A 15,672-nucleotide genomic window follows, 5' to 3' on the forward strand; every position below is an offset into this window, starting at 1 on the left:
CAAGGGATGCTAGAAATATCGCCTCCTTTTCTCTCCTTCTTCTCCAAGCAAGATCCGGCCACCACAAGGACTCCAAGGATGAGATGAGGTTCAGCCACAAGATGAAGAAGAGAGAAAGAGGAGGGGCCGACCACACCCAAGGAGAAAAAGAGAGGAGAAAAATAATAGAATTTTACCCATGAAGGCACCTCTACCCCCTCTTTTATAATTCTTGGTTTTGGCAAATAAGGAAATTTTAATAAAAACTTCCTTAATTCTTTTGCCATGAAAAGGAAAATATATTTAATTAAAAACAATTTTCTCTTCTCAATTTGTAATGGTCGGCCACTTTTAAAAATAAAACAAGGAGAGTTTTAATTAACACAAGAATTAAAACTTCCTAATTTGTTTCCGGAAATTTATAAAAAAATTCTCCAATAATTTTTCCCTTCATGGTGGATTATAAAAAGTAAATTTTATAAATTAAAACTTTCTTTTAAACATGTGGATAAAAAGAAAGTTATCTCTAAAAATTAAAATCTCTTTCAATTTACAAATAAGGAAAGATATCAAATCATTTCTTAATCTTTTGTAGAAACTTATAAAAGAGAATATTTAATTTTTAAACTCTCTTTTAAATCATGAACATGGTTAAAAAAGGAAAGTTTCTTTAAAATTAAAATCCATCTTTCAATCTACAAATAAGGAAAGATTTCTAATCTTTTCTTAATCTTTTGTAGAACGTTATAAAAGGAAAGATTTAAATTTTAAATTCTCTTTTAAAACCATGGAATCCACATAAGAAAAAATTTATAAATAAAATCCTTTTTAATATGATGTGGCCGACCACCTAAGCTTGGGCTCCAAGCAATTGGCCGGCCACCTTAAGGCTCAACCTTTAGGCTTGGCCGGCCCTAAGCTTGAGCTTCAAGCTTGGCTTGGCCAGCCCCTATAGGTTGGGTAAGAAGGTGGGTATGTGGTGGGTATAAATCTCTATATACAAGAGGCTACGATAGGGACCGAGAGGAGGAATTGGTTTTGGTCTCCCGATGAAATTAAGCATCCCGTGTTCGCCTCGAACACATAACTTAATTTCATCAATAATAATTCATTCCACTAAAGAACTATTATTGAACTACCGCACCAATCCCAAATTACATTTTGGGCTCCTTCTTATTATGAGTGTGTTAATCTCCCTGTGTTTAAGATAACGAATGTCCACTAATTAAATGAGTTACTGATAACTCACTTAATTAATATCTTAGTCCAAGAGTAGTACCACTCAACCTTATCATCATGTCGGACTAAGTCCACCTACAGGGTTTAACATGACAATCCTTATGAGCTCCTCTTGGGGTCATTCTCAACCTATATTTCTATGACACAGTTTCCTTCTATAATCAACAACACACACTATAAGTAATATCATTTCCCAACTTATCAGGCTTATTGATTTATCGAACTAAATCTCACCCATTGATAAGTCAAAGAAATAAATACTAAATATATGTGTTTGTTATTATATTAGGATTAAGAGCACACACTTCCATAATAACTAAGGTCTAGTTCTTTTATCAAGTCAGTATAAAAAAACTTACCTAAAATAGTCCTACTCAATACACTTAGAGTGTACTAGTGTAATTTATTAGTCAAGATAAACTAATACCTAATTACACTACGACTATTCCAATGGTTTGTTCCTTTCCATCTTAGTCATGAGCAACTGTTTATAATTTATAAAGAACCGATAACATGATCTTCTGTGTGTGACACCACATACCATGTTATCTACAATATAAATTAACTGAACAACTACATTTATCATAAATGTAGACATTTGACCAATGTGATTCTTATTTCTAGATAAATGTTTATACCAAAAGCTAGGCTTTTAGTATACATCCTAACAGGCACCCCCTTCTATAATCAACAACACACACTATAAGTAATATCATTTCCCAACTTATCGGGATTATTGATTTATCGAGCTAAATATCACCCATTGATAAGTCAAAGAAATAAATACTAAATATATGTGTTTGTTATTATATTAGGATTAAGAGCACACACTTCCATAATAACTAAGATCTAGTTCTTTTATCAAGTCAGTATAAAAAGAACTTATCTAAAATAGTCCTACTCAATACACTTAGAGTGTACTAGTGTAATTTATTAGTCAAGATAAACTAATACCTAATTACACTACTATTATTCCAATGGTTTGTTCCTTTCCATCTTAGTCATGAGCAACTATTTATAATTTATAAAGAACCGATAACATGATCTTCTGTGTGTGACACCACATACTATGTTATCTACAATATAAATTAACTGAACAACTACATTTATCATAAATGTAGACATTTGACCAATGTGATTCTTATTTCTAGATAAATGTTTATACCAAAAGCTAGACTTTTAGTATACATCCTAATAGGCACCCCCTCCCTCTCTTTTATAATCTTTGGTCTTGGCAAATAAGGAAAGTTTTAATAAAAACTTCCTTATTTTCTTTGCCATGAAAAGGAAATTTTAATTGATAAAAAATAATTTCCTTTTCTTTTATTAAAGTGGCCGACGACCTCTAATTCTCCAAGCAAGGAAAGTTTTAATCACAAGAATTAAAACTTCCTAATTTGTTTCCAAAAATTTTTAAAATAAAAATTTCTCTATTAATTTTTACCTTCATGGTTGGTTATAAAAGGAAATTTTATAAATTAAAATCTCTCTATTAAAATATGTGGATGATTTCCAAAAAGGAAAGTTATCTTTAAAATTAAAATATTCCTCTCAATCTACAAATAAGGAAAGATATCAAATTTTTTCTTAATCTTTTGTAGAAATTATAATAGAAAAAAATTAATTTTAAAACTCTCTTTTAAAATCATGAACATGGTTTCATAAAAGGAAAATTTTATCAAAAATTAAAATCTTTCTTTCAATCTACAAATAAGGAAAGATATCAAATCTTTTTTTAATCTTTTGTAGAAACTATAAAAGGAAAAATTTTAATTTTAAAACTCTCTTTTAAAATCATGAGGATGGTTTCATAAAAGGAAAGTTTTTATCAAAAATTAAAATCTTCCTTTTAACTACAAATAAGGAAAGATATCAAACCTTTTACTTAATCTTTTGTAGAAAGCTATAAAAGGAAATATTTAAATTTTAAACTCTCTTTTAAAACCATGGTATCCACATAAGAAAGATTTAAAAAATAAAATTCTTTTTAATTTAATGTGGCCATCCACACCAAGCTTGGATTCAAGCTAGGGCCGACCACACAACTTGGCTCATCCTATTTGCTTGGTCGGCCCAAGCTTGGGTTCCAAGCTTGCTTGGCCGGCCACCTTAGAATGGATATAAAGGTAGGTATAGGTGGGTATAATACTTTATTAATAAAAGGCTACGATAGGGACTGAGAGGAGGAATTGGTTTTGGTCTCCCGATGAAATTAAGCTTCGCATGTTCGCCCCGAACACCCAACTTAATTTCAGCAATAATAATTCATTCCACTAAAGAATTATTATTGAACTACCGCATCAATCCCAAATTATATTTTGGGCTCCTTCTTATCATGAGTGCACTAATCTCCCTGTGTTTAAGATGTCGGATGTCCACTAATTAATTGAGGTACTGACAACTCTATTTAATTAATATCTTAGTCTAAGAGTAGTACCACTCAACCTTATTGTCGTGTCGGACTAAGTCCACCTGTAGGGTTTAACATGACAATCCTTATGAGTTCCTCTTGGGGGCATTATCAACCTAGATTACTAGGACACAGTTTCCTTCTATAATCAATAACACACACTATAAGTAATACCATTTCCCAACTTATCGGGTCTATTGATTTATTGAGCTAAATCTCACCCTTTGATAAGTCAAAGAAATAAATACTAAATATATGTGCTTGTTATTATATTAGGATTAAGAGCACACACTTCCATAATAACTAAGGTCTTGTTCTTTTATTAAGTAAGTATAAAAAGAACTTACCTTAAATGATTCTGCTCAATACACTCAGAGTGTACTAGTGTAATTTATTAGTCAAGATAAACTAAGACCTAATTACACTACGACTATTCCAATGGTTTGCTCCTTTCCATCTCAGTCGTGAGCTACTGTTTATAATTTATAAGGAATTGATAACATGATCTTCTGTGTGTGACACCACACACCATGTTATCTACAATATAAATTAATCAAACAACTATACTTAACTTATAAATGTAGATATTTGACCAATATGATTCTTATTTCTAAGTAAATGTTTATACAAAAAGCTAGACTTTTAGTATACATTCCAACAATCTCCCACTTATACTAAAAGACTATGCTGCAATATATCCTGTCATACATCTGAGTCTCATCCCTTCAACATGCCCTTCAAAAGCTCTTGCCTTAAGGGCCCTAGTGAAAGGATCTCCCAAGTTATCTCATGATGCAATCTAGGCAGAAACAACTTCTCCTCATTATATGATGTCTCGTATTGGGTGGTACTTGCGCTCTATTGTGTTTACTTGCCTTATGGACTTATGGTTTCTTCGAGTTTGCTACTGCACCACTATTATTACAATAAATTGTAATAATTTTTTTTTGGCAAACTAGAAATCATGTCTAAGTCCATCATGAAGTTTCTGATCCATTCAGCTTCTATGGCGGAATCTTAAAAGCACCTATGCTTAACACTCTTCCATTGTTATGACTTCACTTCCTAAAGTAAACACAAAACCTCGAGGTCAACTTATTATTGTCCCTATCTTATTGGAAGTCAAAATTCGTGTAACCTTCAGGGAGTAAATTATCTGCTTGATAAACCAACATATAATCTCTAGTCCTTCTCAGGTACTTTAATATATGCTTAACAGCAGTCCAATGTCCTTGTCCAGGGTTACTTTTGATATCTGCTAACAATGCCCATGATAAAGCAGATATCCGGTCTCGTGCATAGCATACATTAGGCTTCCGATAGCCGAAGCATAATGAACTGTCTTCATGTCCTCTATCTCCTTTGATGTCTTCGGAGACATCTCTTTAGATAAAATTACTCCATGTCTAAAAGGTAGAAAACCTTTCTTGGAGTCTTGCATGCTAAAACGAGCTAGGATCGTATCGATATATGAAGCTTGGGATAATCATAATATTCCTTTCTTGCGATCCCTTATTACTTTGATCCCAAGAATATGTGCATTCTTCCAAGTCCTTCATATCGAATAGTTTGGACAACCATACCCTTACTTCCGACAACATTTTGATATTGTTTCCAACTACCAAATATGTCATCTACGTATAGTACAAGAAATACCATCACATTTCCATCACACTTCTTATATACACAAGACTCATCCGTACACTGAATAAATCCATAGGTCTGGATTACTTCATTAAACCGGATATTCCAAGATCTTGAAGCTTTGCTTCAGTTCATAAACAGACCGATGCTCTTTTCCCTTCGTAATGAACCCCTCCGGTTGCTTCATATGGATGCTTTCGTCAAGACTTCCATTAAGGAAAGCTGTCTTGACATCCATTTGCCAAATCTCATAATCCATATGAGCAGCAATAGATAAAAGAATCCGGATAGACTTAAGCATGACTACTGGTTAAAAAGTTTTCTTTTTCAATAAGCCTTGTTTTAAAAGTTTCCACCTTCCCGTCTATCCCTCTTTTCCTATTATAGATCTATTTACACCTAATGGCTTTTACACCATTTGGTGGTTCTACAAGCTCCCAGACTTTATTGGAATACATAGATTCTATTTCAGTATTCATTGCTCTTTGCCAAGATGCTGCATCTTTATCTTGGAGTGCTTCGTCATATGTCCGGGGATCAGGTTCATGTTCACCAGGGATCAAGTCCAAAGACTCTCCCAAAACATGAATCTTTCAGGTTGTATAATAACCCTCCCACTACTACGAGGCACTTTGTGCAATTGTGTATCATTTGTGATACGTGTTGCAGTTTCTTGTGATATTTCATCTTGTGCAGTTGGTATTAGATTAGACATGCCCTTTATTATTTCCTTAAGAACAAATTTACTTATGGGCTTATGATTCATTACATAGTCCTCTTCTAAAAATCGAGCATTGGTGCTTACAATGACCTTCTGATTTTTAGGACTATAAATCTCCTTTCATTTCTCTAGGATAACCCACAAACAAGTGAACTCCTGTCCAACTTATCAGTGTCTCCCTTCAGCACATGTGCTAGACTACCCTAAATCCGAATATGGTTCAGACTAGGCTTACGCCCATTCTATAATTCTATGGGAGTAGAGGGTTCTGACTTTAGAAGGTACTATGTTCACTTCCATTTCCAGAGTACATCCTCAAAAGGAATTTGGTAATTCTGAATAACACATCATTGATCTAACTATTCCCATAAGAGTCATATTCCTTCGTTATACTACACCATTTTGTTGGGGTGTACTAGGTGTAGTCAGTTGAGATTGAATCCCGACTTCTGATAAGTCTCTCCTAAGAGGTACTTGCCACTACGATCTCACCGTAGTGTCTTGATACTTTTACCTTGACATTTCTCCACATCAGCCTTGTACTCTTTGAACTCATCAAAGCACTTAGACTTACGGCGCATCAAGTAAATATATCCGTATCTCGAATAGTCGTCTATAAAAGAGACGAAATATTTGAAACCACCTCTTTCCTGGATAGTCATAGGTCCACACAAATCAGAATGAACCAATTCCAACACTTCTTTGGTTCTATACCCCTTAGACTTAAAAAGCCTCTTGGTTATTTTTCCTTCCAAGTAAGACTTGCAGGTTGGAAAGTTTTCCACCACCAATGAACCCAAAAGTTCACTGGCTATTATCCTTTAAATCCTACTCAAGTCAATATGACCTAGCTTTAGATGCCAAAGATATGATTGGTTCATTTTCGAAGGTTGCTTTCTCTTATTAGAGTTAGAAGATGTGTTATTAATTTTCATTTGTTGCATCGTGGGAGTTATTTGATTATAAATTGTCAACCAACGTACCAGAACAGATAACTTCCCTATTATTCTTGATAACAACTTTATTATAAAAAAATAGAATATCAAGTTCTTTGATAGTTTAGAAATCGAAATCAAGTTCTTTCTAAACTTGGTATATAAAAACAATTTCTCAAAATCCATATTTTATTCCTATCAGAGGATAAACATCTCCCACTGCAACAGCTGCTACTTTTGCAGTAGTGTCCATGTAGACGGTGTTTTCCCTTTCATATAGTTGTTGGGTTTCCTGGAACCTTGGGAAATAGACCACCCGAGTAAGCCTCGAAGCACAGCCGGAGGTGCGGGTGAATTTGTTTCAAGGAAACTGTGACTCTCACAGGCCTCGGTCAATTTTCCCGGTCGGTCTCTTCATTCGCCCGGTCAGCCTGTCTGCTCTCCCAGTCTGCCTTTAGACTGCTCTGTCAAGACTTCTCTGTCAAGACCTAGTCTGTCAAGACTGCTCTGTCAAGACCTGCTCTGTCAAGACCTGGTCTGTCAAGACCTGGTTTATCAAAACTGCTTTGTCAAGACCTGGTCTGTCAAGACTGCTCTGTCAAGACCTGGTCTATCAAGACTGCTCTATCAAGACTACTCTGTCAAGATCTACTCTGTCACTTTGCAGACCTGCTCAAGTCGCTCTGCAACACAGACCTGGTGCTCGGTTGATCTGCCCGCTCGGTGACTCAATCTGCTTTTTTATACGTAACAGAAATCAGCCCCTACTGGTAGCCTGAGATCATCCGCTTAAGTCATTTCTATTGTAAGTTGAATTTAAATTCTGTGTAATTTTAAAATTCAACAACTCCCCAAAATCTCCGACAACAAATTGTATTTTTATAACACAAGGAGTTGCAAAAGAGTACACTAGTGGAGAGAGAAGAACAGACGCAATGCATCTGAGGGACGAGAAGTCGGGAGTAAGTCTGCTTAAGAAGAAGGTCAGAGTTGGGTTCAGGTGAGTTCAACTCCGAACGGCCAAACCATCACTCAGGCGAGCGGAAGAGGGAATGATCAAATCTATACTTGACTATTCTAGGAGCCTCCTATGGACTAGAGGCACCCTGTTGCTTCGAAGACTTGAGGTGCCTTAGTTGATTGGAGGCACTTCAGATGAACAGGAGTCGAGAATCCAGTTCAACACACTCAAGGCGCCTCCAAAGATCGAAGGTGCCTCCAATACTATTAGGGCAGTCGAACATTGGAGAAGTGGATAATATTTCAGCTGGAATGAGGCGTCTCCGTTGTAACTAAGGCGCCTCCAATGGAACTGAGGCGCCTCCTGTCTGTCACGTTAACAAACGATCATTTCGACCATAACACTATGAATAGAGGTTTTGTCCTCTTAGTTCAATAACATATTATGTATTCATTTCTGTAATCATGTTTTGAGCTTTCAACTGTTGTAAGGGACTTCTCCGCCTCCGACTGTTGTAGTATAAGGAGTTTGTTAGTGCGCGTTTATTTATCTTGGATTAATAAACACCCAGTTTGTAACCAAGTAAATCTCGAGTCCCTTATTTTTATTTTATGTTTGTTTATTAATTAATGTATGTCCTTGCAAAGTAGAAAAGAAGAGAAATTGTTAATTTATATTTGCAAGGTTATTCATCCCTCTCTAGCCAGTTCACTTCGGGGTACAAGAAATCGAGCGGAAGACATAATGAGCAAGAAGGATAGCACCAGAAGGGGGGCGACGGACTTAATGTATCTGAGTGGCGAGGAGTTGTGGAAGAATACATCGGTAGAGTGAGAAGGACGCACAGTGCATTCGAGGGGCGAGAAATCGGGAGGAAGTCTTCTTGAAGAGAATGTCAGAGTTGGGTTCGGGTGAGATCAACTTTGAATGATCGAACCATCACCCAAGCAAGCGGAAGAGGGATGGTCAAATCTATACGTGACTATTCTAGGAGCCTCCTATGCACTGGAGGTGCCTTGCTAATTTGAAGACTTGAAACGCCTTAGTTGATTAGAGGCGCCTCAGATGAACAGGAGTCGAGAATCCAATTCAACACACTCAAGATGCCTCCGAAGATCGAAGGTGCCTCCAATACCATTAGGTCAGTTGAGCATTGGAGAAGCGGATAATATTTCAGCCAGATTGAGGCGTCTCCGTTGTAACTGAGGCACCTCTGATGAAACTGAGACATCTCCTGTCTGTCACGTTAACAAATGGTCATTTCAACCAGAATACTATGAATAGAGGTCTTGTCCTCTTAGTTCAATAACATATTCTGTATTCATTTTTGTAATCACGTTTTGAGCTTCCAACTGTTGTAAAGGAATTCTTCGCCTTCGAATGTTGTCGAAGAAGGAGTTTGCTATTGCGCATTTATTTATCTTGAATTAACAATTATTCAAATTATAACTAAGTAAATCTTAAGTCTCTTATTTCTATTTTATGTTATTTTTTATTAATTAATGTGTGTCTTTACTAAGAAGAAAGTAAGAGAAATTGTTAATTTATATTTATAAGGTTATTCATTCCTTTTAGCGGATCCACTATATCCAACATAAATTTTGCATTGGATCACTTGTTGCATTTTATGTTAGTCTAACAAGTTGAATTTTTTTAATGAGCACCGGATATCTATTTTATGTTAACTAATTTTGAAAATGACCAATTTAATTTTATAAAAAAGTTTTATCAATCATCAAAATAAATCAAAAAATATTTTTAAATTAATCATTTATTAAAAAAATTATCTGTTAATTTACCAAGACTCAATTATTAAACACCTACAAATTACAAAGACATCCTGTTGCTCTAGCATTGCCTCGAGCAAAATGAGTTTCATTTAGGCAACTAGAAGGTTTCGTCGAGCACGCTTGCAGTATAAAGTTGCCGACCCATCGAGCTTCACTAATAATAGTCATTACTACTAACGGTGGGAATGGAACCCAACTCAACAAGTGGGCCCTCGTGCTTTCAAATGTTGTCCACATCGACGGTTGACAATGGTTGTGTTGTTGACTTGAGATCAGATTAGCATTTTCAAATGAAGCAAATTTATTCTGTCAAAATATGTATATGTTTTTTTTATCAAATATTAATAAAATAATTTAATATCTTCTGCTTTTAGAGTGACACATGACTCTAACGAATTCATATTACAACTTAATAATTATTTTTTTAAAACGTGAAACGACAAACGAGGGAGTGAAGTTAGAAATTCGAGGAGTGTTTTGAAAAAAAAATAGGGCCTGTGGCCTTTTTGTTAACCACCACGTTCATTCTGTAATAGTTATTTTTAATATTCTTTTGTTTTAAAAAAAAACCGTAATTGTATCTTGTTCTTTTTTCTATCGTCCAGTGATATGTGCACGTTTCACTCCTGCTCTGCTCCTGCTGCCGCTTTCTCCTCGTCCTCCTCCTCCTCTCTCTGCGCTTCCAAAACCCTAACCCTAACCTCCATCGCCCCATCCGCAGTCTCTCGTCGCGATTCTGGTCTCCTCTGGGTAGTCCTCTAGCGAGATCAGTAAATTTGTTCGTCGATCTGGGCCGGCGTCGGCATTGGCGGTGGATTCGCTCGGGGTACGGCTGCTAATTCTTGTTATTCCTCCCCCCATGTTAGTCGAGTCCTGAGAATAACTAGTTTTCACAGAGAGATTTGGTTTGGGAGATGTCTTTTCTGTTACCGTCGTTTTCTACTCGATTTAATGAGAGTGCCAGTGGGTGATTTGAACTGGTTTTTTCTCATCATTCTTTGTTATTTCCGAATTTTTGTGTTCCATGGCGCGTTCCGTGTTCCCATCGATTGATCTTTCCCTGAAAGGCAGAAAGGGGAAAGCGATGTTTTTCTCCTCATGAAATCGACAAGGAATATAGCTTACCTCTATATTTCTGAATTATCTTACTTTTGGTCTCCTTGTCGCACTGCGCTGTGTTTACTCTTCCGGAAGTTGGGAATAACCTTGTGAATCTGTGTTTTCTAGTTTTTTTTAGCTGTACTCGGACTAATATATCGAGAAAAACTTGAAGCTTTTCTTCTGGCATTATGAAAGTTCTTTTGGGTGGATTATTCTTTTAGGTTTGTTGAGTGCTCATTATGTTCATGCTCATATAAATTAGTTTGGGAAAAATGTTGCTGGAGGTTTTTCTGAAGACATCTTAAAATATTGATTCTCGAATTAATCGGTTGATTATTGGATTTTTCTTAAGATAAAAGTAGTTGTTTTGTTTTGATATGGACACCTAATGATATAGGGATTATGTAAAGTTTGATTGAGTGATTAGTGTTCATTTTATTAATTTTAATATTCTTGCAGGATAATGGTCGGTAGTGATTTTGGGAAAGCATCAGCAAGAGATCTTTAAATAATAAGTCTCCTACTGGAATGAAGGCAACCTTTGTTTCTTATTTTACTACTACATTTCCATTTGATGGTCCTTTAATAGATGGGATAGTCATTTGATGTCTAGTGCCATTGGAGCAGATTCTCCGATTCAATTTAGTCATTACTTATCAATGGACTCAACTAGTGGCATTTCCGAGATTGTCGAAGGAGATGATATGCCAAATTTGGAAAATTACTTTGGCGGATCAAAGACATTACGAGTTAAAATCAAACCAAATCTGCAAGATGGTAAGCATGTGGATGTCAGTTACAATGCTGATAAGCTATTGGGGGCAATTGATCACAGGACTTCATCCGGGGTTCTTGGTCCTCCGAGTCATCCAGCTGTTGGTCTGGTGCGGAAGAATGCTATGAAGAAACCAGTCAAGGTTGGAGAATCTAGACCATCAGGCATAGGCATAGGCATATCTGAATCTGTCACTTTAAAACAAGCTTTGAGAAAGCTATGCATTACCCAGGCATCAGAGATGGCTGCTATGAAGAGAATGTCAAAACCAATTTGCTTATCAAGGACTTCTGAGGTCGGGACTATTAAAAGGCTTTATGCATCTGTGGTGGTTCAATCAAGTGACTCCATTCTTTCTCTAAATGGAGATAAGAGAAATTTAGTTGAGATATCCATCATGCCTGAGAAAGTCACATCAGATTTCTTAAAAAAGAGAACTGTGTTTGATCAACGTCAAAATGCAGAATCGTCTACTCAGAGCACTGTTTCTTCTCCTCTCTCTGCTGTGCCTACACCCAAGTTAACTAAGATCAGAATCCAGGACATCATTAAACCCACATCAGAAGAGTCATGTAATAGTCAATCAGCTACAGCTAAGATGGAAAAGAAAGGGAAATCATTTTCAAAAGCAACTGTATCTTGCTCAAAAACAGTTGCTGCTTCAAGCGAGACTGGTGTAAACGCACATTTAAACAAGCCAGTACATAGGAACAAGGATGTTAGAAATAAAGGAAAGTCTGAATCAGCATCAGTACCAAATGCATCCATCAAACATAGTGGTGTTAAGAAAAGTGGTGCAACTCTATCTGCTGCCAAGCCATCCCGTTCTAAGGAGCTTACTACACCTTCATGTATTACGCCTACTACCAAATCTTGTCATCCAAAGGAACATGTTACTTCTCCATGCGGCATACCTATCACCAATTCATTTTCTAAAGAACCTGTCACTCCTGCATCTTGCACTATGAAACATGCATTTACAGTTAGTGCAGAAAGCAAAAAGCTTTCTATCTCAAATATCCATGGCGCCAGCAGGGCCATCAGTGCAAAATCAAGTGAATTCTCTAGATCTAGAGAAAAGGGAGAATGTTCTCACAGTTCAAAAAGCAGCATTGGGGATTATAGTAGCAATACCAGCATGAGTGAGGAGAGTCATCTGAGCACTGCTAGTGGGAAAGGATGTAGGCCTCATATGTCAAAGGATGCAAGATGGATAGCAATCCGGCACAACTTAATCCAACAAGGAAGTTTAGGTTTAAAGAATTTTAAGCTTCTCAAAAGACTTGGTTGTGGAGATATAGGAACGGTTTATCTTGTGGAGTTAGTTGATTCGGAATGTTTGTTCGCATTGAAGGTCATGGATATTGAATTTCTGGTCAGTAGGAAAAAGATGCTGAGAGCACAAACCGAAAGAGAGATATTGCAAATGCTAGATCATCCCTTCCTTCCAACCCTCTATGCTCATTTTACAACAGATAATCTTTCATGTCTAGTCATGGAGTATTGCCCAGGTGGTGATCTACATGTCCTTCGACAGACGCAACCTGGAAGGAGTTTTTGTGAGCCAGCTGCTAGGTATATGACAAATTATTTTCCATCTGTAGCACCTTAGCAAGCTTGCTGTTAAACTCCATCTTTCAAGTTCCATCCAATCTATGATAGACAAATTATATTACTCTAGCATTGAAAGTTGAAAATGGAAATGGAAATTTTCATTGTTTCAGCATCTCATAGGTCAAACATATGAAACTTCCAATTGCTGTTGGTTCACCATGCCAATTTATTGCTTATTACAAGAATGAACAACTTGAGAGAGTGCTGTATCGGAGTTGCAGCCCCAATTGTACATTTCAGCAGACTGTTAGAAGATTGTGTTCAATTTTTGCTTGTAGAGAGTTCAATTTAGATGATGGCCTGTTACTATGTTGATTGAAGTTACAAACTAACTCTTAACTATGCTTCTTCAGGTTTTATGCTGCAGAAGTCCTCCTTGCATTGGAGTACCTACATATGCAGGGTGTTATATACCGGGACCTCAAACCGGAGAACATTTTGGTTCGTGAAGATGGCCATATAATGCTCTCTGATTTTGACTTGTCTCTCAGATGCTCAGTAAGCCCAACCCTTCTCAGATCATCATCATTAGGCACACAAGAGTCATCCAAGAAACACTTGGGACCTTGTGCTGAAAATAGCTGCATTGACCCACTTTGTCTTCAACCATCGTGGGTTCCAGTTTCTTGTTTCACACCACGTTTGGTTTCTTCTTCGGAAGGTAAAGCAAGGAAGCAAAAAATTGAAGTCAATGGGCAGGTCATTCCACTTCCCCAGCTTGTGGTGGAGCCCACTGATGCACGCTCCAACTCCTTTGTGGGGACCCATGAATACTTGGCTCCTGAGATCATTAGAGGGGATGGACATGGAAGTGCTGTGGATTGGTGGACCTATGGGATCCTATTATATGAACTTATTTTTGGTAGAACACCCTTCAAGGGATCTGGAAATGATGAAACGTTGATGAATGTGATTTCTCAGAGCTTGAAATTTCCTGAGAACCCGTGTGTCAGCTCTCCCGCTAGGGATCTGATCAGGGGGCTTCTAGTGAAAGAGCCAGAACATAGATTGGGAGCAGTCAGAGGTGCTGCTGAGATTAAGCAGCAGCCCTTCTTTGAGGGATTAAATTGGGCCCTAATACGATGTGCTGCGCCTCCTGAGACACCAATAAATCATGACATTGGCACCCCTATGGTGTCTCGCAAGAAAAAAGAAGGTAAATGTCTTGATTTTAGGACAAATGTTAAGGATGTGGAATTTGAGCTCTTTTAGCGATCTGTACTCTATGAGAGACCGTAATGGTCTTGGTCTTTGTTGTCCCTTATATCCTACTTGTTGTGACCATATATTATTTGTAAATGTAGGCTTAAATTTCCGTGCCTTGTTAATAACATGAATATGATTCAGAATAAATAACCTCTTGTATCTTCTCTCGGCATTTCCAATTGTTCACCCAATCCAGATAAAGCTAGGCAGGTATGTTTGGGATTTAAATACCTGTTGGCATGCTAAGTGGATTCTCTCTATATATTCTTTATGCTTCAAGTTCGCCTTTATCAAGGATGTAACATTTTCATGTCTATTTTTGTTTGTGGTTTGATCACATTAAGCTCATGCTCACTAAGTTCATCTGTTGTGCACATGATTATAGAGTAGAGACTTCTGTATTTTGGAGGGTTTGAGAATTGTTTTGTAATTTTATTCATTGACATAATATCTGGAAATGTGTAGTTCTTTTGCCGTCGATTGTCTAATGGCCTCAAGATTGACTGCTGATGATTACCAGCTGACAATATCTTCTTGCTCTTGGCTGACGGATATAGGTGAAATTTCATTGAAATCCCTAAACTGTTCTATTCAACATCAATGTAGCGTTCGTTTGTTTTGTGGCTTGCCAGATTGCTTGTCATATTTCCTTCACTGCAAAAATGATAATCTGGATATTTGGCTATGATTATTTTACCGAACAACTTATGCACATATAACCCATTTGGCATCACAAACTGGAAGGCTTTTCAGCCATGGTCGTGAAGAATCCAGCCTAGGGACGGCAATAGATAAAGTTTAGTTAAATCTAATTAACTTAACTGACTTAATTTACCGTTTGATTATTTTAGAATGTTATTTTTAAAAAAATAATTATTTTGAATAATTCTATTCGATATTGATTTTAAAATTTATTATTCTGTCAAATCGAATAAATTAAAATTTAACACAACAAAAATCAAAGTCTTATGCTCTATATTAATTGAGTATTCAAGTTAGGTATGAATCAGGACCGGTCCTAAGGCATGTCATCGAAGATGACGGTCAAGAGCTTTCGATTTTTTGGGATTCCAAATTTGACATGTATATATAATATATATTATATATAATTAGATTGTTTTAATAAAAATCAAAAAAATTATTAGATTATTTTAATAAAGGTCAAAATATATATATATATATATATATATATATATATATATATATATATATATATATATATATATATATATGAATTGTTTTAATAAAGTTCAAAAAATATATTTTCTATTAAAATTCAAGATAAAAATCTAAAAAT

General features: G+C 36.3%; 1 protein-coding gene across 1 annotated transcript; it reads left to right on the forward strand.

Moving 5' to 3' along the window:
• The first annotated feature begins 10,269 nt into the window (after window positions 1-10,269).
• On the forward strand, window positions 10,270-14,558 carry LOC121980302 (serine/threonine-protein kinase D6PK-like). Its single transcript, XM_042532288.1, has 3 exons — window positions 10,270-10,505; window positions 11,240-13,130; window positions 13,523-14,558. Exons 2-3 carry the CDS (start codon window positions 11,386-11,388, stop codon window positions 14,379-14,381), a joined length of 2,604 nt encoding a protein of 867 aa, XP_042388222.1. The 5' UTR covers window positions 10,270-10,505; window positions 11,240-11,385; the 3' UTR covers window positions 14,382-14,558.
• Window positions 14,559-15,672: the final 1,114 nt, after the last annotated feature.

This window comes from Zingiber officinale, chromosome 5A, assembly GCF_018446385.1.
Source record: "Zingiber officinale cultivar Zhangliang chromosome 5A, Zo_v1.1, whole genome shotgun sequence".
In the NCBI taxonomy this organism is placed as follows: domain Eukaryota; kingdom Viridiplantae; phylum Streptophyta; class Magnoliopsida; order Zingiberales; family Zingiberaceae; genus Zingiber; species Zingiber officinale.